Source organism: Asterias rubens, chromosome 10 (genome assembly GCF_902459465.1).
Source record: "Asterias rubens chromosome 10, eAstRub1.3, whole genome shotgun sequence".
Lineage (NCBI taxonomy): Eukaryota > Metazoa > Echinodermata > Asteroidea > Forcipulatida > Asteriidae > Asterias > Asterias rubens.
In genome coordinates, this window is record NC_047071.1 from 378,243 (window position 1) to 402,069 (window position 23,827).

The 23,827-nt window shown below is 37.7% G+C and overlaps 2 protein-coding genes across 6 annotated transcripts in view; one reads left to right on the top strand and one right to left on the bottom strand.

Moving 5' to 3' along the window:
* Window positions 1-4: 4 nt before the first annotated feature.
* On the top strand, window positions 5-3,593 carry LOC117295932 (60S ribosomal protein L36-like). The gene is made up of 4 exons (XM_033778734.1): window positions 5-86; window positions 1,312-1,397; window positions 2,064-2,195; window positions 3,160-3,593. The coding sequence occupies exons 2-4, from the start codon at window positions 1,314-1,316 to the stop codon at window positions 3,268-3,270; spliced, it is 327 nt and encodes a 108-aa protein (XP_033634625.1). The 5' UTR covers window positions 5-86; window positions 1,312-1,313; the 3' UTR covers window positions 3,271-3,593.
* Window positions 3,594-8,725: 5,132 nt separating this feature from the next.
* Window positions 8,726-23,827, bottom strand: part of LOC117295330 (multiple C2 and transmembrane domain-containing protein 1-like) — an 89,575-nt gene continuing 74,473 nt past the window's right edge. For 3 of the 5 annotated variants that reach the window (XM_033777909.1, XM_033777907.1, XM_033777911.1), the window contains 11 exons: window positions 23,666-23,768; window positions 23,057-23,158; window positions 21,539-21,613; window positions 20,483-20,602; window positions 19,946-20,071; window positions 19,332-19,376; window positions 16,831-16,848; window positions 13,555-13,664; window positions 12,176-12,285; window positions 11,281-11,378; window positions 8,726-9,633 (listed from right to left, as the gene is read on the bottom strand). In XM_033777909.1, the coding sequence (XP_033633800.1) occupies window positions 9,571-9,633; window positions 11,281-11,378; window positions 12,176-12,285; window positions 13,555-13,664; window positions 16,831-16,848; window positions 19,332-19,376; window positions 19,946-20,071; window positions 20,483-20,602; window positions 21,539-21,613; window positions 23,057-23,158; window positions 23,666-23,768 (970 nt within the window). In that variant the 3' untranslated portion in view covers window positions 8,726-9,570. Of the gene's footprint in view, window positions 9,634-11,280; window positions 11,379-12,175; window positions 12,286-13,550; window positions 13,665-16,830; window positions 16,849-19,331; window positions 19,377-19,945; window positions 20,072-20,482; window positions 20,603-21,538; window positions 21,614-23,056; window positions 23,159-23,665; window positions 23,769-23,827 lie in introns of those variants that run through there. The other 2 variants (XM_033777908.1, XM_033777910.1) reach the window with 2 other exon arrangements.

Genomic DNA, 23,827 nt, shown 5'->3' on the forward strand with positions numbered 1-23,827 from the left:
AAGGTGAAAGTTCATACGATTCATTCCCACAATGCAATGTTGGCAGTTTTGAACATCCTCTTCGTGGATTGTCCATAAACTCTCCAGTGAGTAGAACATGACTGTCTTTTAAAATCGGTTAATTTTACAATCATCCGAACTTACCATTATATTGTTAATTCTCAGCATAAACTTTCGATTAATATGCTTTTATGTGCTGGCAATATTAAGTTTATACTATTTTTCTTTGAGATGATAAATCCTGTTTATTTTGATAATATTACGATCGTAACTTACACATTGCATCGGAACCATCATAACACGATTCCATAACACACGTACATGTACACCATTGAAAGTGGCTTGTTTAATTTTGTCTCGTCTTCCCCAATAGTGTTTACATAAATACGTGGAAAATATTTTTTCTCGACGATTTGATATATGTGTTCTAAATTGATTCATTACACATTGCAGGAAATCCGTGGAACGGAAGCCAAATTTGTGTTCCAATTTGCAATTGGTTGGTGTGACACGATTTTTGAGAATGGTCAAAATTTTGCAATTCTTGCCCCAACATTTTCATTGTCATTATCTCATCTGGAATAAATTAGTACCACACACCATAAGATCATCTCCAACAATTGTTTCTTTCAAACGCAACCTCATAACTCATTTAGTCTTGTGCTTTTGGCCGAATTCTGTGTTTACGATCACCATTCTCTTCTTTCATTTCATGCAAGTGTCACATTTTTGCGCTAGCTCGCTGTGTTAAGTGCAGAATGCCTAGTATTTTACGTGCAGTATGCATGCGCACAACCCAAAATTCCCTGCCAACCCGTGAAAAACGCTTAAGGAAAGCATGGAATTCTCCGCTTCCACACGCGCCAATTTTTTGCTTACCTTACGTACGGTAAACAGAGCTATGAAACAGGGCCCTGCACTGCTCCACTCGTTCGTCACTCCTGACAAAAAGTGATAAAATATCCACTTAATTTAAATTGTTTGTATGCTGCCACCAGTTTTACCAACAACTTTCACTCAATTTTACCAACAAAAGGAATATCCCATTTGAGTAAACTATAGCCTAGTGATAGTATAAAATCATGCAAAGTACTACATGTTGAATCAATGAATGCATTTTACCAATTTGCACAGTGCAAGTTACAAATCATTTTGTACAATTTGCAGAGTAAGCTGCTACTGCGCAATCCACAGATTAGTCAAATAAGGCATTTTTTCAAAAACAACGCCCTGAGAAGTCGCCCAAAACTTTCCAAATCACAGATTGACTTTTTACCAATATTAAAGACTCTGTTTTTTATTTGTTCACAGAAATGGCAATCCAGCACGATATGTGTGTTGGCCTCAACAAGGGCCACAAAACGACAAAAAATATCGTCAAACCCAAGAAAAAGGGAGTAAGTTGTGAACCTAATACTAACAGTAACCCACTCCCAAGGTTATACAGCCAGGGCTTGAATTCAGGGGAAAATTCCACAAAACCGCAGGGCTTGTAGTAGTAGCTTGCATTATACTGGACCAGAATCCTAATGAGAAAGAATTTTTTACAAAGATAACATGTTTCCTTTTTAACCAACCACTGAGGGAATATTTATCTTAAGCCTTATACTGTATATTGATACTCTTGACAGAATTGAAAGATATTTACTAGACTCAATGTTGAACAGCGGAGGTAATATTATTCAATTGAAATAGTGTTGAACTTTTCTGGTCCTGAGTTTACTGGCCCAAAGTTCACTGGCATGGCTTTGGGCCTGTGTTCTATAAATTCAAGCACTGTTATACTTCATAGGTTGTTGTACTTGTGTAGAGTAAATTTTTCTGGGGTCTTGTGTGTTGATTCGTTCGGAAGTATTTTTGTTTACCTGTATTCTACCCAATTTAAGTATTGTGTTATTGCTTTAAAAAATACCAGTTGAATTTCACCATCTTTAAGAATCCTCAATATGTGTCTGTGCTTGGCAAGTTTTTATGTTTAAAGGCTTTATGAAATTGAGCCATTGTCTTGACCTGCTTTGTTGTTTTGATTCTATTTAATGTTGTACTTTCGTTTTCTATAACAGCCCCGCAAGCATGTCAAATTCGTGCGCGACTTGGTCCGTGAGGTAGTTGGCTTTGCTCCATATGAGAAACGCTGCATGGAGTTGCTCAAAATCAGCAAGGACAAGAGAGCCCTGAAATTCTGCAAGAAGAGGGTAAGTGGGAATTTAAATAACAACATCTCACTCGGACAGTGCTGGCAATTGTCTTTTGAGTCCTTTAAAATGTTTAGGTTACAGTTTAACTGATCTTCTATTTGCCCAGCATCTGTGACAGTGTGTTTCTAGTTTACTAACTGTCATCTTTGATAGCAGCATTTCAGACAAAAAAGGTGGCTGTTAGTGACTGTTTTCTGAAACTGTAGCGTTGCATGTTGTGGCCGAGCGGTTACAACATCTTTCCAACCATATGCATTTTATAACAAACGGTTACAAACGCTTTTCAAAGACCAACTTGCCCGATCCAAGGCAATGTGTTTCTTTAAGAGCACAGGACTCAACCTCTGGTCTTTCTGATCAACAGAGTGTGGGTTTGTGCCCCGATCTTGACTCCTTGTGTCCAAAAGCAAGAAACTTAAAGGAACACGTTGCCATGGATCGTACGAGTTGGTCTTTGAAAAGCGTTATCACTCGAAATTGCACTGTTATCCTTCTAGGCCGCGAACTAACACGGTCGGCCCATTTCATGGAGTCAAAATTTTGACTCCACAAAATGGCCGACCGTGTTTCTTCGCTAAGTGCAAAGTTTAGGCATGTTTGTGTGGATCAAATGCTTTTCAAAGATCAACTCGATCGATCCAAGGCAACGTGTTCCTTTAACCATTATTACTTCATTCTTCGGATGGGATGAAAAGCTGTAGGTCCTTTGTGTTGTGTATTGCACGTATAAAGACGCATTGTATGCTTTGTTTTTGAAAGGCCAAGGCATTTTCTCCTTGGTAAAGGGCACCCTATTAGGAAGTTTTTAATTTCTACTGCAGCATTTTAAAGGCACAAAAGCAATGGCCAGGGGGCATTTTGTTGCCTTTGTGAAGTATCGGGCCTGCAAGATTGTTAGAACTTTGAAAATGAAAAGCTACATTGATTCAATAACAATATTTCCTTTTCTTTTTCTCAACAGCTGGGAACACTTCGTCGTGGAAGGAGAAAGAGGGAGGAGATGATTTCCATCTTGGCTGCCCAGAGGAAGGCCCAAGCCGGAGCCCAGGCTCAAGCAGCAGCAGCTAAATAGATCATATTATTCAGGATGAAAAAACATTTGCAGACTTCCCAGCTTATCTTGATTTGGAACTGAATTGTGTGGAACAAGAGAGAGGGTAATTTTGGCGTGAAGGCATATGATGCAACATCGCAACGTCGTCATCGGGACGTCAACATCGGAATCCCAAGACATTGTCATCACTTTTCAATAGGACCATGAATTCTTAGGGTATTGGAACTCACACAGAAGTTATAGACATTTACTGTTTCATCTAGTTCCATCTGTTACTAAAGAAATGAAAGATTTGATATTTCAAAAAAGCTGGATAATAAAGAAAAGTTGGAAAGTCTAAAGCTGTGTAATATGTTCTTGCTTTAGTTTGGGTCATTTCTCCTTTTTTATTTTTATATTGCTGAACATCTTACCCATTTGCAAGTTAGATTTTGAATAAAGTTGTGTGTACAATGACTTGCCTAGTCCCAAGTTACCGCCTTATTTGAATTCCTCAGACTATAGAGAAAGTTGCTATGGAAGAATGTGAAGCATCCTCCAGATGAGCAAATCCTCGTACCATTCATATTAATTCAGAACTGTGTATGGGTGTTCAACATCTCTTACATTACTACACTCAAGCTTGCCTGCTTCATATGACAGCAACTGTCTCCTCTATGGGCTGAGGAACTCAAACTTTCTGGGTATTTTGTGAACCAGATGATATGAAAATCTAACAGGCCCCCCTCTGGTTACGCCACAGCGCAAATGGCTTGTTGAATGCACCCTTTGTGAGCGTATATTTGAGGGTACCTTGTTTCAGTGTAACCGTTGAGACAGGAATAGGCCACTTTGACAACACGTAAAACCAACACAGAACTTTGTTATACAAACTCAAGAACTTTTATTGAGTATTCCACAGGCAGTATGAAGACCTTTTGTACATGCATACACTGCATAAAAAACGCAGTGAAAAGTGTCACTTCATGAGTACACACCGATATGTCCAATGATATCAAGTTGATGGATTTTTAAAGACAGCAAGATGACCCGACAGTCATTAATGCAGTAAATAATAATCATTTTGTTGTAAAACATTTCTTTGCCAACTGTGTTCTTATGTATTGAACCAAAACAAAAAATATAATAATAAATTGCGAAGGATAAAATCTGGGATTTCTGAAACAAAAATATTTGTTGGTTCGAGTTGAATCATAACCATGCACCATTAAAATCAAAAGAATTACCAGAGACCTTTACAAAAGAAGTCTTTTTTTGTAACCATACAAAAAAAGACAAAAGCCCTTTTTGTTAACTTAAATTTTTTGGACCGTAAAACAAATTTGATACACACTTAAGGAATAAATCAAGTAAATTTACATATAACATTTGGTAATAAACTGAATCAGTGAGATATAATTGTATTTGTTGACAAATATATTATCATAAAATTACTGATTAACGTGATGGATAACAATCAAATCAATAAAATTCAGAATTCATTTTCCTTTATTCCCCTACCAAAAGTGAGATTCGTAAAAAAAACTAATAAATTTGTGTTTAATGATGCATTTTTTTCATAAAAATACTTCCACCAAATCAATATCAGAAGTTCGTGTATGTAGGAATACCACCTCAATGCTTCTTGCGGAAACACAGACGTTGGGAAACAACAAACCAAATATGAATTGTATTTCACATAAACAAGTATTTGGAATCAGACAATGGACACAGAATTATTAGCCACACACCAATTGTGCTCAGAAATAGCTGGAGTTTAAAAAGGTACTATTTCTTTGTAATATCATTGCATCAGCGACAGGCGTTACGTATGTCAGATTTTCAGTGAAATTGGGTTAGAATTAACAAAAGGTGATTTAATATTGTCTGAGTAAGTTGTAAAAATTCAATTTTGCCCAAAAAGTAATTCAAAAGAAACAGATCATTTACCATAAATGATGTCATAAATCGATAACATGTTCCATGCAACAAGGATGTATCTCAGACAAAGCCTAAGACCTTATTGCACTGAGAACTATGACGTTATTCCTTATTGATTGCATGAGATGCAGAATAAGCAACAAGGTCATAACTCAATGACACAACCTTTTGAATATCCAAGTACAAGGTTGCTTCGACTATTTTATTAATAAGGCAAACAAAAAATTTGTTTTAAAAGGTAGTGTAGATATCACATGTAATGCTTTAGTTATCAAATTTGTTTTAATTCGGATGTACAAGTGGACTTGTCCTAAATAACCAGTGATTGTTTAAAATGTCCCCAAACTTTTAAAAAGTGATTTACCCAACTCAACCTGAAGAGATGTCATGACCTTGTTGCACTGAAGACATGATATATTTTTTTTTATAAAAGCACCTAGCGGTTGTTGTCCAAATGTGAGCTACATGTACATACTTTTCTTTTCGTTCGCTCTTGTGTCAAAAAAAACTCGGGATAAGTGCAGAGTCATTCATACTTTTCATCAAGGATATCTATCTTGCCCCCAATATTATTTAAAGGGAAGGTACGCGTTTGGTAATTACTCAAAACAAATATTAACTTAAAAACTGACTTGGTAAGGAGCATTTGAGAGCTGTTGATAGTATAAAACATTGTGAGAAACGGCTCCTTCTGAAGTAACAGATTTTGAAACAAGGGTGTTTTTTTTCTTTCATCCTTTTCTCCCAACTCCGATGAGCAATTGAGCTCAAATTTCACAGGTTTTTGTTAAATGCATATGTTGAGATACACCAAGTGAGAAGACTGGTCTTTGACAATTACCAAGAGTGTACCTTCCCTTTAGAGTTGTGTTCCCAAGTTGGTCATGCCAATGTCTTGCCCATTGACTAAGAAGTCCACAGAAACTTGGGAATGACATTTAGTATAGCAACACTCATAACCAAAGTAATTGATTGATCAAATCATTAAAATTAAATAAAATGAGAACAAAAAATGAAAACATAAATTTAAAAACATTAAACCTCTGCCAGCTTTGGAGTTACATACATCTTTAGGAATGCACATTAGTATACACTTTTTCAGCACACCTTGTTCAGCACACCTTGTTCGTTAGGCTGTTATGGTTCTCTTTTAACATCAGTCTTACCGTATTTTCACCACTGATGTTAAAAGAGAGCCATAACAGCCCAAAAAGGCGGGCTACAACTTTATAGGAGTAGAATTTTAGTAAAAGGAGCAAGAATGTTCATTTCAACCTACATGTAGAAGCATCAGGTAGATGGATAGCATGACCTGACAAAATGCAAAACAAAATGTTTGAGAAAGTAAAAAAATAAAATTGTAACATACTAGCGGATTTCAGTCTCCTTCCTGATTCATACTCATGCATACGTCAAAATTTAAATAGTCGGTTGTATTTCAAGTTCATGACCTTGTAAAGTAAAACAAATAAGTGTTTTTAAACCATGGATACAGCTCTGGGATAGGTTACATACAGCTCATGGGTTTTCAGTTCAGGGCTAGGCCACATCTCAAGGCGGCTTTAGCTCAGGCTTAGGAACCAGTTAGGGCTACCAATTAGAGGACTCGGCCACAGCACAGGGTTGGGCCCAACTCATGCCCAGGATTCAGGTAAGGTCTTATCAGTTTAGGGCTAGGCCACAGCTCACAGCTAGGCTTGAGCTGAGGCTGTGATCAAGCACTGAATAAGAACTGCGCGTCATTAATATTATTATATTACCTGTAACATGAGCATTTGTCAGCAGTCAAACATGTTAATACTGAATGAGGCCCTGTAACAATGGCCAAAACCACTGATGCCCTGGTTTAGAAAAGACCAACAATTTCTCCTTACAAAGTTTGAACCTAAGTACAGCCGATGAAAATACTAACAAAATAAAAGATTAAATATAAAAGCGTAATAAACATAGTGTATATATATATCATCTACTGTTACTTGAACAAATTAGTATTCTTTCTACACGAAACAACACACATTAATGTTGGTATGTCCAGTCTGTTGTCACACTATCATTCTTCTTGTTTATACCCTGTTTGAAACAAATCATTAAACAAAAAATTCAAAATAATTAAAACAAGTTTTAACAGTCCTGTTTTTTTTCTTCCGCTGGTTAAGGTCATGTCTATGAATGTAACAAAAGTCAATAAAATGGTAGAATATTTCATATAATGTATTTTGATGGAAAGTTTACAAAAAAAGTCATACCACCATACATTCTATTGAATACATAATGCAAAAAGTCAAAATTGGAAACATTTATACGAATAGAGGAGTATATGATATTTTTGTTTTGGGTGTGAGTATTTACAAAATAACACATATACAAATAGCAACATTTAGAGAAAAAGATATATACAAGTTTGTTGTTATGGTCTCAAAAAGGCTTTCAATGTTTATAAAAAAGTGGGTTTTTTTAAAAAGAAATATACAATCTGTTTCTGTGGCAATACACAAACAAGTTCAAATTTACTCTTTTCATACATCCATTACGGGAAAGCTCAACTTAAGAAAGAGGTCAAAATAACACCATCCTTTTCATCCAGCAACTCACACCTGTTATCTCCATGTAATTCTTTTTCAAAATATGGAATTAATTGGATCATACACAAACCAGTAGGGATGCTGATTGCCCAAGGCAAATTAACTGCTTATCAGATAAGGTCAATGACCCAAGTATAAACTCAACGTAAACTCACCAACTCGGTGATAAGGATTTATACTTTCCAAGTTTTTCTGACCAAACTTGGAAATTCTTCCACGGAGCTATCCCGTAAAGCCATCAGCCAATGCCTTTCCACAAGTTGTCTTAATTTAATTCATCAGTATATTTTCCACATTTTCGTAAACTATCACTCCTTTGATGCATTACATTTTCTGCAAATTCTTCATGACACATCCAACAGCGCAACTGCCAACAGCAGGATGGTGAACAGGAAACTAGAAGAAATATTCAGTTTGAGATGGGGCAGGAAAACCCCTATGGAGGGAAAACCAATGTAATCGGTACTGACAACCCAATCCACATGCAACACTCCGGTCTGAACCACCAGGATCCACAGCATAATGATAACTTGTAAGGCTAATCATCCTTACTTGCAGCTTGAACTTGTGCTAAGCTACTTTTTATGCTTAAGCAGCTCGATGCAATCAGGCTTGCACTTCCAGTAGCAGGAAAAGAACTGAATTGTTTTAGCATTGTGGTCGCCTCATCATTGATATACAAAGAGAACTTGTGACGGAATGAGACATGGATGGCAGTGGCACAGTAACACTCTCTAGGCACACAAGTACTGATCAAAAGACCAAACAGTAGACGACGTTCAGAAATTGCCTTTTGACCTAACTAGAGGTATAGTCAAAATATGGCAATTACTATCGCCAGGCAATAGTCCAGCAGTCGATTTCACGAAACCCTAGGATTAATCCTAACTCGAGTTAGGACGAGTAACCCGTCCTAACTTAGGATGGTTTCAATGGGTCCTACGTATTTGGATACGGAACTGAACCCGTCCTAAGTCCTAAGATCAATCCTAAGTTAGGAATAGTTTGGTGAAATCAACGGCAGAGATATTAAAGATGAAGTTGTAGTTGTATTTGGGGTTTTTTCTTTCGAACTCGATGTCAACTAAAACATCTATGATTGTAAGTTTTAATTTTCTTTCAAACTCTCAGGTCAAACTGGTCGCATGTCAAATGTGCTAAGAAATGCAAAAATTGCTGACTGAAATTGCTTGACTTTATTATTATCACAGCAATGAGAAAAAGCTGCAGGGGTGATTCCCCCATTATTCATACAGGCACATAATAGACATATATTTCATGATATCCAAATATTTTTGAAAAGTCCTCTTAAACTTTAGCCCAACAGATAAACATTTGCCATATAATATTTCTTTGAGGAGAATTCATATACCGGAAAAAGCCAAACACTTGACCGTTACCAATAATTATATAAAAAAAACTGTAAGTTAAGATACCTCACCATGCAATGCCTCAAACTAGATATAGTTAAGATGTCATTAATAATGGATATTCATCAACAAAAAATATTGATAACCATCACAGCAATTTGAGTTGGCTGCCATTTAATTTTCATAGAAAAAACCCCACACACACGTGTGGTTGGTTGTCCAAGTGAAAAAAAGAATCCCAAAATCAGAGAAAAAATTAGCTTAAAGAACACTGTAAGCAACCATGTAGAGAGATCCAAGAGGCAACATTCATGTCACTGCTAAGACGCAGAAAGATGTTTCCACAACGTCAGAAGAAATATCTTGTTTGTTACCGATTCCCATGGTATCTTCTTCTCAGTGAATTTGTGTCCGAGATGCTGCTGTAACCATAGTAACCCTGGTCGTCATCTTCGCTTCTTGGGAGATTCCGATCTCAGGTTCTCTGGCCTCAGCTCTTGGTACTGTTTCTGTTAAATGAAAACAAAGTAAAGATGAGTTTACTCTCCAAAAATAATACAACAGGCAGCCTTCCAAATGAACAAACAATCCATCATTCAAGAAAACCGATGTTACTCATCAGGGACATCAAAGGGAGAGTCTTCATTGCTACTCAAGTTCTGGCTTTACTAACGACTGGGTAGTTTTAGGTTCAAGATTGAGTATCTAACACTGGTTTCCCACAGGCGCTCCAGAGTCGACTGTCACGCCGAACCAAATTCTGAGTTCAGTACATGAAAAGTTTGACGTCTGAAACAGTTAGGAGCGACTGGACGCACTAGAAGTCGACAGATTGACTGTTGCAGGTGTTCCGAACGACTCTGGAGCGCCTTGGTTTCAGATGCCTATATTTGGTCATGAGCGGAGCCAGTGTAAATGTTATGTTTAGTTCGCCTGTCTGAAACCAAAGTTTATTATGGTCGAACTACAGTTGCACTAATCAATTTGAGTCAGCGCAACTCTGGTGCACCTGTCTGAAACGGATGTTAGAGCACCCTGCTGTAGTGACATTGGGCAAACACGAGCGATTACAGTGGGCACCCTCTACATGTTTGCTCTGGAGAGGCCAGTCTCAAAGCCTGAATATCTGATGTCATATGTCAAGGCTTGTGAATATTGCCAAATACAAGCCTTAAGAACCTGGCGAGATCTTGCCAGATGACTTTTGACCTCGCATCCATTCACATGTGTAAACACAGTACACTTTAATTACGTACAAACATTATGCACATGCAGCAGCAAACGATTGAAAGTACAGTCAACTGCTGTTGTATGTAGCAGCAAACGATTCAAAGTACAGTCAACTGCTGTTGTATGTAGCAGCAAACGATTCAAAGTACAGTCAACTGCTGTTGTATGTAGCTGACAAACTACAGATCTTTGGAGCAGACCAACCATAATGACAAAATTGAAAGCTTACGTCACTGCATGTTTACCCACTGATATCATTGGATCTGTAAGACCAGTCCCTGTCTTTATCTTTCCTTGTGGATAAAGCAGGGGACCATGAAAGCTTACTTCACTGCATGTTTACCCACTGATATCATTGGATCTGTAAGACCAGTCCTGTCTTTATCTTTCCTTGTGGATAAAGCAGGGGACCATGAAAGCTTACTTCACTGCATGTTTACCCACTGATATCATTGGATCTGTAAGACCAGTCCCTGTCTTTATCTTTCCTTGTGGATAAAGCAGGGGACCATGAAAGCTTACTTCACTGCATGTTTACCCACTGATATCATTGGATCTGTAAGACCAGTCCCTGTCTTTATCCTTCCTTGTGGATAAAGCAGGGGACCATGAAAGCTTACTTCACTGCATGTTTACCCACTGATATCATTGGATCTGTAAGACCAGTCCCTGTCTTTATCTTTCCTTGTGGATAAAGCAGGGGACCATGAAAGCTTACTTCACTGCATGTTTACCCACTGATATCATTGGATCTGTAAGACCAGTCCCTGTCTTTATCCTTCCTTGTGGATAAAGCAGGGGACCAGTCCACCATTTTTTTTTGCGGTCCTGGGGAAAAAGTTGACAAGTTTTTTGTCCTCAAGTAGCAACCATCTCTCAACCCTAATTGTTTTAAGTTTATATTCAACTGATGAGTATCTACTTACAATCTCATTGTCCGATGGAATTCTAGACAGGAAGTCCATGAGTTCATTGTTTGGAATCGCATGAGGCTTTCTCAACTTCTTCGTAAACTTATTGATACCTGGAAAAGTATAAGAGACATAAACAATTTATAAAAAAAATTATTAAAAAAAAGTTTGCTCTTCTTCCGAGTTGTTATGGCACAACATAGCTCAAAATCACAAAGGAGTAAGATTCATCTTGGCGATAATGCCATAGCAATTTTTATCGTTTCCAAACTCAACCATCTATCTTCTGATTGCGAAGGTGAATTGCAATTGAAACAAGTCACTTTCAAGACAAGTTGTCAACTGTCGCATGCCAAATTGCTACCCCAAAACATTGGTTGTCGCGTAAGTCTAGCCCAAACATGACATCAATCTTCTAAGCCCCCTGTTTGGACACCCAGCTGAGTTCTCCATTGTCTACGGGGTATAGTCCGCAGATTCTAGTATTCATGCAGCCAGAGCAGAGTTGACTGCTACCTCTATAGCCTTTTTTTTTTTTTTTTTTAAATAAGTCAGGCAAATTGCGTCAACTCAAATCCAACAGTAATCGTCATCGCCTCTCCTTATTACCCATTGCAATTTATCTTTACACGATTTTATTAGATGACTTAACTTCGTACTTCCCAACCCATGTCACCTATGGCCTATAAGCGCAATATTGACAGCACAAACACAGAGTACAAATGGAATTTGCAACCTCTTCTTTGAGGGGAGTACAACAATGCAAGATACAAGACAAGCACAGCAAGATAAACACAGACAGGGGTAAACAGAAATATCCAAGTAAATGCAGAAGCTCCTAAGCTCTGATAAAAGCCTGAATATAACAGACACTCAACAAATGTGAAAATTTATGAAAGTGTTGACTTACCCCACGCTAACAACAGGTATCTTAGTGGAATGAGATACAACACTATAGCAATTATTAACAAAGCTATGCACGCTAAATATGACAGCCACGGAACTGTGAAGTTGAAGGTGCTGGAAAAAAAATAACAAAATTTACTGAAATTAAAATACTATCATTAAGTTTTATACCGCCAAAAGGTATAGACCACATGTCATGCTAAGCGGTTAAAGCTTACCAGCCCAAATGCCCCCCAGTGGTACCCTGTAAACCTTCTGATTAAAAAAATTTGCCATGCATTGTTTTTTAACAGCTTTAGGGCCCTACTTCAGAATGTTGCACAAAAAAAAGCACTTAGTTTTGTTTGGCTGCTCAGCGAGAACCAGCAGGTAACCAGTCACACATGTAACATATTACATGGTACTTTGGCTGGTACGCTGCTTCAACTAAGCAAGATCTTACCATTGTGAGCAACTTGCTTTTAAATGACTCTATTACATTGTGCCCTAGGCTGCCATATCTGTTGCTACAATGTATACAAATTAAAATACTGGCATCAATAAAAACACTAGAGGGGGCACTAGTGATGCTGCTTGCACAAATGCGACAGTAGAGGGGGCACTAGTGATGCTGCTTGCACAAATGCGACAGGACCGCAAGAAGACACGCGCGCCGTTATTGAACGTTACGCAATGCTGTTTTGTCAACTTACAAAATGGCAGCACAAAAACACGCTGTGTGATGCAGTTTTGTCAACTTAGAAAATTTCCGCATGCGCGCATGCCGGGCCGCGTATATAGACCAGTGCACCCTCTAGTTCTTATATAGAAATCTATAGCATGAACTGATTCAAGGAGAAAGTTACGGGTCAAACCAGCCTTGCTACCATGGGCACCGCGCCGTCAATCAATACTTCCTGTCACTAACCCCTGGTAGGGATGGACAGAGAAACACACTGGTTGGCTCCTAAGGGTGACTACTTTGCGTTCAGGCTCATTAGAAACTTTCCAGCACTTGTATGGCCCTTGAAGGACGCTTACTACACAAAGTGTGAAAATGAAAATATTTCAACGCGATTCTATTTTACACCTTGACTCTAAATTTCATAGATTTAGACATCTAAAGATCAAAGAAGAATGAGAGGGGACCAGTTGCTCTTTGAATAGATGCCCGTCTTGCGTGTTAGGGCCCTTCATCTGGGCATTGAATAGATGCCCCTCTTGCGTGTTAGGGCTCTTCATCTGAGCATTGAGTGGATAGGCCATAGGCCTAATAACAATGTGCCAGATTGAGGCACAATTCATTGGACCAATTCGAGCAAGACATGCTTGAAAAAAGTGGCACAGCGAGATCAAACACGCCTGGGAACGAGGTTGAGGTCAAACTGAACCATGTGGACTTACTTTTTGACTCTTTCCCCAAGGCAAGCTACATCATCCAGTGTATTCTGAATCGTCGTACAAACTTTCTCTATCGTATGAAGCTTGTCCTTAAAACTGCTCTTGCCTCCTTCCTGGAGAAACCAAGCAAATCAAAATTCAAATTATTCAAATAATACAAAGGAATATTAAGTAGGTTTTGATCCAAGTTAGTGAAGATTCTGAAGAAAACATTTCTGCAATCACAAGTCCTCTGACAGTGTTACTGCAAGTATATTGAATACTGCAATATGCAAATAGATTTTGAATATTGCAATATTCAAATGTATTTTTTAAATTAGTCCTTTTTAGAACAAAATCTTGCTGGGTCATGAATATTTGTATGCATGCAAGTCAAAGAACTGTGTAAAAGTATGCATTTGCATATCCCCATATTTTTATGTCACTATCATGCGAGACCTTCATGAATATTCAAATTAAAATTACTGATAGAAAAGGGTGCCCTTTTTTCAATCCCGTGAAACAAAACTAAACACAAGGCCCTGTTTCTATTTTATTACTAAGAACCCATTAAACAATGAGTTCAAAGGGGAAGGATGAATCAAGAAGAAATAGGTTTCAATATTATAACACACTGGATGTTTCTAGGTGTAGTTAAAAAAACTGTTAAATTGTTTTTGGTTTTTTAATACTAAGGTCAGGTAATACAATAAATGGGCATGTGGTGCACAACTATTAGGTGATGGTGGCGATTGGTGAGTTCTGTATTTAGCAATTGAGATCTCTGTAACAAACTACATTGGAACATTTCAAACCTGCTCAGGCCTGATACTTCACAGAGGCAACGAAGGCAATTGCCTCCATGCCCCCTGGTCACTGCCTTGGTGCCCTTAAAATGCTCCAGTAGAAATTTACAATTTCCTAATGGTGCCCTTATGTGTGCACCAAGGAGAAAATGCCTTGCTGCCTTTTGCCCTTTTAAAAATGAAACATACAGGCCTGCCTGCCTGCTTGCTTGTAAATCTGCTAATCTTAAAAGTTACAGACTCTGTCAGATCATTATACAAATTACATGCACTTGTAACTATCAATAGCTTAATAAACCCTTACACCAATGTGTATGAAGCACTTGGGTGGGATTCAAACCCACGACCTTTGCATTGCTAGAGCAGATATCTTACCACTAAACCACCGAGATTGCCCGATGGCTAGAGGCAGTTCCAATTCTACATGTTAGTTAAGAACAAAGTTTTGTTTTTTAATCCTTACACCTAGAATTAGTTGTTAGTACACCTTCACCTAGGGACAAAAGGTAATCAAACCCACATTTTTGGAAGAAATTATTTTGTTAGAAAAAGGGAAGGAAAAACCCCGCGAGGCAGGTATTTTTTTAGAGATGAGCCATTGTTTAGTACAAAGCCAATTTGTGCTACCAAGGTTACTGTAGCTGGATCATTTCTCATCTATTCAAAGAACTCCATTTATATTTTTAATTTTTTTTTTTTTTTTTTAATCTGAGGTCAAACGTGATCCATCGAAGTACATCCATCTTTCATGATAAATCCTGAACATGGCAGCAATTTCTGTGTCTGACCAATTGTTAGACAATCATTTACTTTGTTTTATTTGCACCACATAATTTTCACAGCAACACAATTCTGAGCACATTTTGATGACATTATAATCAGTCATGCCTCACTAGCATCATACTTTTAGGACATAATAATTTTCACAGAAAAATCTGCATTTAGTTTTTTGGGGATCGTAAAACTGAATTCAGGTAAATTTTCCTACTTGTTGCTGACAAATACTTACTATTTTGGCTACAAAACTTGTAATACATGCATTGTAATGATATGACATATGGACGATACTCATGATCATCTACATGTACATTCATACACAAACTATTTCACACAATGAAATAATTAGAATTCCACAAATTGATCTACAAAACTTTCACACTCACAACACTGGTCTGAACAAACTGTCAAAAGAGGGAGCTGTCTAATAATGTCATCTATTGAAGCATGAGAAATGATCAGCTACTGTTTTATCAGCCACTTCAATCAACTTTTTAAAACTTTCAACAAAGCAGTAGGCCTTGAATAGCACAGACACAACAGATGCCATGGCCTCTTGAGGCCACAGCTGGGCCAAAATATCATAGAGCTGCTTAAAGGCCGGTTCATACTTCCTGCGAACGTGAAGTGAATGTTGTTGACGTCTCAAATTCGCAACGAATAATTCACAGCAGTTCAACTCTGCTCAACTCACTTGCGAATATTGCTGCGAAAGGTGAGTTGATGTGATGTCAAATTTGCGTTAAATTTGCTTCGCATTCACATTCACATGAAGTATGAACCGGGCCTACGCAGAAAATACTGTTTAAAAAGTCCTGGCTTAGCAAAAATGAGCAAGATACCAGTCACAAATTGTACATAAGACATGGTATTTTGGCTGGTAACCTTATTCTTCTGGAAAGCATAATTTTGTTTTGCTAAGCTTATTTTTGCACTTAAGCAGCTCTATGAAGTTGGGCTTGGGTCTTGGTGCCCTTACAAATTGTTCCCATATACTTTAAGATTTGCCAATGGAAGTGCCCTTTGTTCCCATATACTTTAAGATTTGCCAATGGAAGTGCCCTTTGTTCCCATATACTTTAAGATTTCCAAATGGAAGTGCCCTTTGTTCCCATATACTTTAAGATTTCCCAATGGAAGTGCCCTTTGTTCCCATATACTTTAAGATTTGCCAATGGAAGTGCCCTTTGTTCCCATATACTTTAAGATTTGCCAATGGAAGTGCCCTTTGTTCCCATATACTTTAAGATTTGCCAATGGAAGTGCCCTTTGTTCCCATATACTTTAAGATTTCCCAATGGAAGTGCCCTTTGTTCCCATATACTTTAAGATTTCCCAATGGAAGTGCCCTTTGTTCCCATATACTTTAAGATTTGCCAATGGAAGTGCCCTTTGTTCCCATTACTTTAAGATTTGCCAATGGAAGTGCCCTTTGCAAGATGAAAATGGCCCAGCCATCTTAGAGATCAAATTCCAGGCCTGAAGTAGTTCCCCCAAAAATGAACTCAGTGCGACATTTGAGGTGCATTTTCATTTAAAAAAAATAAATAAAAAAAATAAATAAATAAAAAACCTTTCCCAATAACAGTTTAAAAAGTTTCCCCACACAGAGAGTGAAAGAGATAATAAATGAAAGCAGACTAGTACGAGCAATCTCGGTGGATGTAAAAAGCAGCACCGAAGGCAAGAGGCAGCGGCATAAAGCTGCTGGGCTTACCTTACGTTTCTTCTTCTTCTTCAAAAATTGACAAGACAAAACAAAAAGATACAGGCAAGTCAGATAAAAGATTCCATTCCTTAAAGTTTTGCATTGCTCTTAAAAAAAAAACAGGTTGCTCTGAAAAGACTGAAGAAGGCGCCCTTCATGCAAAACGCAGCCAGGGCATTGACCTTTTCGCAAATACCGTTGCACAAGCGCTAACTTTTGAATCAGATGCATGCTGGTCTAGCTAGCATGCTGGCATGCGAGGTGCATGCCGGTCAAACTTGATCGCTAGGTATACCAGCATGTGCCTCATTCCAGGCTTAATGAGTGCTACTGATTATTTGTGAATGATGGTAATATAATACTGCTTGACAGGGTATTAGTTTTAATCATCGATGTTTATGAAAACCACAGAAGAGTGCATGTAGTTCAGTTCTTCTAATGAGGCAAATAGTTGTAGTTTGTTTTTGAATTTCTGTCTTTGACGAATAAATAGACTTGGCCACAGATTTTGAGCCATTTAGAAAAGATAAATGGTTTCAAATTATTTAGTAAAGCTTAAGTTGCCACAGGTGTGATGGTTGGGATCAGGACCCAATTTGGTGGCAGCTTACTATCAAATTCTGTGCTAACCCTTACAGTGCCCTCTAACAATATTAATAACTATAGTTCTTAAATAGTGCATTTTGCAATATCTTTTCCATGCTCGCAGAAGCTTTGATGTATAGACAGTGTGACAAAGTGGAGTAGTAGTAGAAGTGTGCATGTGACTGAAAGAGAACAGGTGATGGCGGCGACTCCAAGAGTTCGCCCCCATTACAATTAAGAAAGATATCGGCTCCGTATGCAAGGCCTATGCTGAATAACGAGGATCATGTATCAATGCGCTTCTTACTAGTGCCCAGGTCATAAGGCCAATAACATTCCTTTAATCTTGATCAACTCCCTAGGGAGTACACAGCCCTGAGCTGCAGTGGCACTTTTTAAACAATGAAGAGGGTCAACCTATACCCTCGCAGGTTCCCTGGGTGAAGAGAAACAATTATCATGACAAGTGTCATGACCGGGATTCAAACCCAAACTCTGATAACTCAACCACAGAACTTGAATGCTTAGTATGCTCTAAACCACTCAGCCATGACACAGTTTCTATGGGTCGTAATAATAGGTTGTAAGCACAGAATTCCAAGAAAAACATGGCCACGAAATTATGCCATTTTTGTACAATTCTACCAACTTGTTCAAGCAAAAACATGCAAAAAAGTCTTGTCTGAAAGATGCCCAATTCAAGTAAAAGAAACCGATTCATTAGTTGGCAAAGGGCTTTACTCCGATAATTAAATCCTGAAAAGAGAGATTATTAATTCTCGATTATTGTTTTAGCATCCCAAATGAAAATGTACCCAAGGTTTTCACACATGAGTGGTTTGTTAAAGTCAAGCTGGTAGACTGGCATAAGGTCACCCAAAGAGGGCTCAGGTGTGCATGGAGCAGTTAATATCCCTGGCATAATGCTGAGTCCAATCCGGTCCAATCTTGTCAAGTTAGAACTTTAGGGTTTGGAAAAAAGGGCGTTAACATTCCACATGCAAAAAAACCCCAAATGAAACCAACGGAGTATTAGTTTTACATGAGCTACCTCTGACGTTCCAAATAAAACTGATGCCACAAACGCAACAAGATGCAGTACATGTCAACAAAAGTTTGTTAGGTGATTTACCCCCTAATAAACATACATTTCTTTCTTTGAAATCCCCTGAAGTCAGAAAGTTTTCAGTAATATGCAAACAATTTAAATAAGAAGAGGGATGGTTCAAGTCCACTTCTGAAGGATATACACACTTCTAAGTTTGAAGCTCAAGGCCATCCCCCCCAAAAAAAAAACTTTAAGGGTGCAGATCTTTTCTTGTCTTTTCTTTGTATAGTTAAAATGCAGAAAATCTCTTTTTAAAGGCCATTGGACACTTTCGGTACAGACAAAAAATTAAAAGTTCACAGATTTACAAATAACTTACAGGGTTTACGGAAGGTAATGGTGAAAGACTTCTCTTGAAACATTAATCCATGAAATGCTTTACTTTTTGAGAAAACATTAAAACAATGTATATTCTCGATATCGAGAATTGCGGATTTATTTTAAACACATGTCATGACATGGCGAAACGTGTGGAAACAAGGGTGGGTTTTTCCCATTATTTTCTCCAGACTCCGATGACCGATTGAGCCTAAATTTCCACTGGTTTGTTATTTTATATTGAAGTTGTGATACACGAAGTGTGGGCCTTGGACAATACTGTTTACCGAAAGTGTCCAATGCTTTAAGGAGAGTAAGGAGAAGCCTTAATGTGAAGAAGTCATAACCCCTTTTTAAGACCACGATTTGTGACGATGCAATAGAAAGGTCTATTGTTTATAATGTCGGACGATAAATAGTCTGCCACTTTCTTCATGTCATTCGCATCAGATGTAGTTATTGTCATAACATACAGGGAATAAGACCGAACGGCTCTTACCTTATCGTCTTTGTCATCTTCCTCATCATCGCTCTCAGCGTATTCCTGTCAAAATAACAACAAATACGATTCAACACAATCTGCCTCTCAGTAAATAAATAACTTAGAATTAATCCTAAGACTTGGGACTTGGACAAAGCTACTGGGTCCAGCAAGCAAGGAATTGAGAGCCTCTGGAATCAAGCTACTAACTGCCGACTTAGAAGATCAGCTTGTCCACCCCCCCCCCCCCAGATGTCTATGGGGTAGAGTTAGGAGTGAGTACACAGTACTTTTCTTTTAAATGTGGCTGAATCTGAAAGTAACACAAAAGACTTGAAGCACGGCAACCAGCAGGGCCAATAGTAATAGAGCCAAGACTTGAAGCACGGCAACCAGCAGGGCCAATAGTAATAGAGCCAAGACTTGAAGCACGGCAACCAGCAGGGCCAATAGTAATAGAGCCAAGACTTGAAGCACGGCAACCAGCAGGGCCAATAGTAATAGAGCCACATACCAAAATTCTGCACATCATGTATACAATCTATGACTGGTATTCTGCTTATATTTGCCCAGCAATATTTTCTGCTTTAACCTCTATGAAATTGGGCCTGAAACCTAGAATTGTGACTTACGTCTTCCTCAACTGGTTTGGAGAACTTGTCCGTGATGCAGACTTCTACATACTTCCACATGAAGAGTAGGAGGACAGCTATGGGGACCATGTATAACTCAAAGTTCCACACGATTACCAGGTATGCCTGAAACAGTAAGATATATTAATTATGAGGATTCATCATAGTACAGCCATCATGTCCCCCCCCCCACACCACACCCAGTCAAATGCATGTAACCACATTGAGACTGGCAAGGAAAGGTAAGGCATTCTCTTGTTTAGTTAAAGGAACACGTTTTTTTTTTAAAACAAATTATGCAAGTCGCCTGACACACAAGGCCTGAAGGCCACTTCAAGATAATATAAATCATATATCAGCCTGGTTCATACTTCCTGCGAATGTGATACAGATGTTGACTTCAAATTTGCATCAGTTGAAATGTGCTGAACTCCTGCATAACTTTGGCTGCGTAAACAGGGCTGTGACTGCAATATTCGTATCACATTCATGTTCACAGGAAGTATGAACCAGGAATAACAAGGACTGTGTACTTACAGCAAATGCGCTGGCACTGCGTGGCTTATGTTCCCACTGGAAGCAGCTATTTATGAACTTAGTGGTATCAAGGATGACGCCAACAAGCCTCGTCACTCTGGATAAATTATACTGCAGAACCTACAGAGGGTCGGTAAGGTACACAAATTAAGTTAAAAGTACAGCCATGTAAACACAAATTCCAAGCAGTCTCACCGAATTAAATTATTCCAACTATACCTTTTAACTCTTAAAAACAACGCATACCGTTGTTTCGTGGAACCTTTCAGTTTTTCAATCCCATATAAATGTAGATAGATGTAGACTATACAACTGACCTGAGAAAAGTCAATTTTAAAAGGTGGTCTAATTTGATAATATTGCTGAAAATCTGAAGCGGTTATGTCCACGCAAAAAGAATAATCTGCACTTGGAAAACAAAATCTGAGAAACCAGTCATTGCATCAATGCTATTATAATTAAGGGGCTTTCCCAAAAGTAATCAGGGATCCTAAAATTAAAAAAATGTTTACTGCCTAATGGAGAAGTAATTAAATAATGAGTGAAAAAGTGGCGGTTACAAACAATTACCGTGCCTTACCGGGGTTTCAATGTATAAGAGGGTTCCCACGACACCCTGTGCATTTTTACTATGCCCTTTGAGCAGTTTATCAAATTTAGATTTATATTTATTGTCATCTTTGTTTAAGTGTACTTATGTACCCCTTAAGTGTACTTATGTACCCCTATGGTGCTATGTTGTATCTTTTACCTGTGCAATTGTTAACAATATTTTTACCTTGTTATGCCACGTAATTCAGCTTTGTGCTGCCAGTTGTTTTTTTTAATCAAAATGAATGAATGAATGAAATATAGAAGTTAGGAAGTGCATCAGAATTCATTAAGCACACCATTAGGCTAATGCATCTATAGTTATTTGACAGTTTTCGTATTCAGCCTTCAAGCAAGGCTCTCCTAAGGTTGAAACGTCATGCCATTAACTATTTTTTGCTTTTATACCATAGGGTCCTTTTGTTGTTCGTAGTTTTCATTTTCATTTAATATTTTGAGACTTACAGAGACTTTAAACTTCTGATCCTGCTCCAGATATTTGGGCTCTCTTGGATTCACCGTTCTGATAGCGGCTTTTATCTGTAAGATCAAACGACGAGAAATCAAGTTAAAAGAATAAAGGAAATCATTTTCTGGGACTGGGGCAGAGGAGATTATGTTCATCATCTCAATTGGGTCGAGGGATTAATAGGAGATTTTGGTTTAATAGCTTAAGGACAAGGGGTCAGCACCTCTTAGCATGTCAACAACTATTTTGTGTTTCACAGGTTACAAAGACAATTCACAGGGAACAGTTGCACAAATTGATATATCATGAAAGCAATATAAATTGATATATCATGAAAGCAATATATCAGTGAGATAAATTCAGGTTCCTAAATGATTGAGTTCTACAAAATTGGACTGAATTGTACAATTATGAAACAATTCAATTCAATTAAAAAAACTGTAATCATCCTTTACAGGCAATAACAACTGTAGATCAGCTCCATATAAAAATATTAAGAGAAATATACAGTATACAGTAATTTAAAAGTATAAAGATTATTTGACAAAATGACAAAGCAGAATGTACAAATGGTTGAAACCACAGCAATTATATACAAGTGAATACATATATTAAAAAAACATTAATTGAACATACAATATTAAGAACCACAAAACAAATCAAACAGGAAATGCATTTACGATATTTTGTCTGTATAAGAATCTGTTACAGATTGTGAGGCACTAAGAACAACAGTGTGTACTGATCTGGGACCACTTTCATTGCACCCTAGTGATGAAGACTTGGACCCAACCCAAGTAACTCGAGACTAGAACTTAAAACTCAACTAAAACTTGGACCCAACCTCAGTGACTTGGTGACTATACATGCATGGTGGTAATTCCAGTCTTGATCATGATGAATTTATAGCCTGCATTTGCCAAGGGATTATGATATCTGAAGCCATATTTACTAATATTACTTAATATTTATTTTGGTTTTTTACCCATACACAGATGTGTGTTAGCACTGTATACTCAGTAATTTCCCGCGACCAAAACAAGTTTCTGCTTAAGTTTCATGATCGGAGATGGGCACAAATTCTTAATTTGTTTCAAGTAACCTGACCCAAGGTCAAGTTTAAATATCTGTTTTTCTCCGCTTTTTTTGTTGAATTTATTTTTACTTTGATATATATGTTGTTAATTAGTATTACATTTTCAACAACATACATGTATGTAATTTTATTGGTCATAAGGTATGTTAAACTAAAATAATGGCCGAAACAAAATCTCCCCAACGTAAAACTCCATGAGGTTGGGACCACAATGGTCCTGTAAGTTCAATTTCTAGCGAGACTTGCACAGTCTATAGTTAGGAGATTAGTATATTTAAAAACACATTTACTTACAGTATTTACTCATATACATGTCTGCATTTACAATGGTAATAGTTACAGGATTATTCAAGTCAATTCTAATCTGGATTTTGACGGAATTAGAGAGTTGAGGTTTGCAAAATAATAATTTACTCACGCTATTAAAGACAAAATCCATCTCCAGGAGAATAGCACCTTTTGCTCGTTGTCTCAACTTCTTGTCTTTCAAGGCATAGTATTTCCTCTCTCCGTTTTTCACCTTTTGTACAAAAAGCAACAACAAAAATCCACATTTATTTTATGCTTGATTTTGAGACCTCAAAATCTAATTCTGAGGTCTGAAAAAATTACTTCTTTCCCAAAAACGATGTTACTTTAGAGGGAGCCGTTTCGGACATTGTTTAATACTATCAACACCTCTCCATTGATTGTTAACAAGTGATCGTTATGCTAATAATCATTTTGAGTAACTAAAGGAAGCTCTTGAGAACAGTATCCTCAGTGCTAGATCGAAGAGCAGGATCTCATTGGGGAAAAAAGAACAAAATTGCCTCACTTGGACAAGCCATGGAGATAGAAACAGGTGGGGAACAATTATTTTGGGACTGACGCTGTGAAGAATTCAATAATCATCCATAATGGATGGCCCCTGTCCAATATTAAATACCTTGCAAAATTATAGATACATGTGGTGTGTGTTCTACCATTCAGTCGACAAGCATTATCTATGTATGTGGTTTATACACAAATACGTATTTTGAATTACCTTAAGGATTGGTATTTCCACTTTGCCGAGGAACTCTGGGCTTCCATGTTTGTCTTCATCAAAAATGGTCACCTCTAGTACTGAGTGGATGTCTTTAACATTACTGTAACAAATAATACAAAACATTTTATTTTATCAGAGAAGCCTCCGAAGTTAAAGAAA

Bases quoted from the DNA above. Each gene is read 5' to 3' on its own strand.
- LOC117295932 (XM_033778734.1), top strand. From the start codon at position 1,314: ATGGCAATCCAGCACGATATGTGTGTTGGCCTCAACAAGGGCCACAAA. The intron at 1,398-2,063 runs GTAAGTTGTGAA...TTTCTATAACAG, and splicing joins TCAAACCCAAGAAAAAGGGA to CCCCGCAAGCATGTCAAATT. The intron at 2,196-3,159 runs GTAAGTGGGAAT...TTTTCTCAACAG, and splicing joins TGAAATTCTGCAAGAAGAGG to CTGGGAACACTTCGTCGTGG.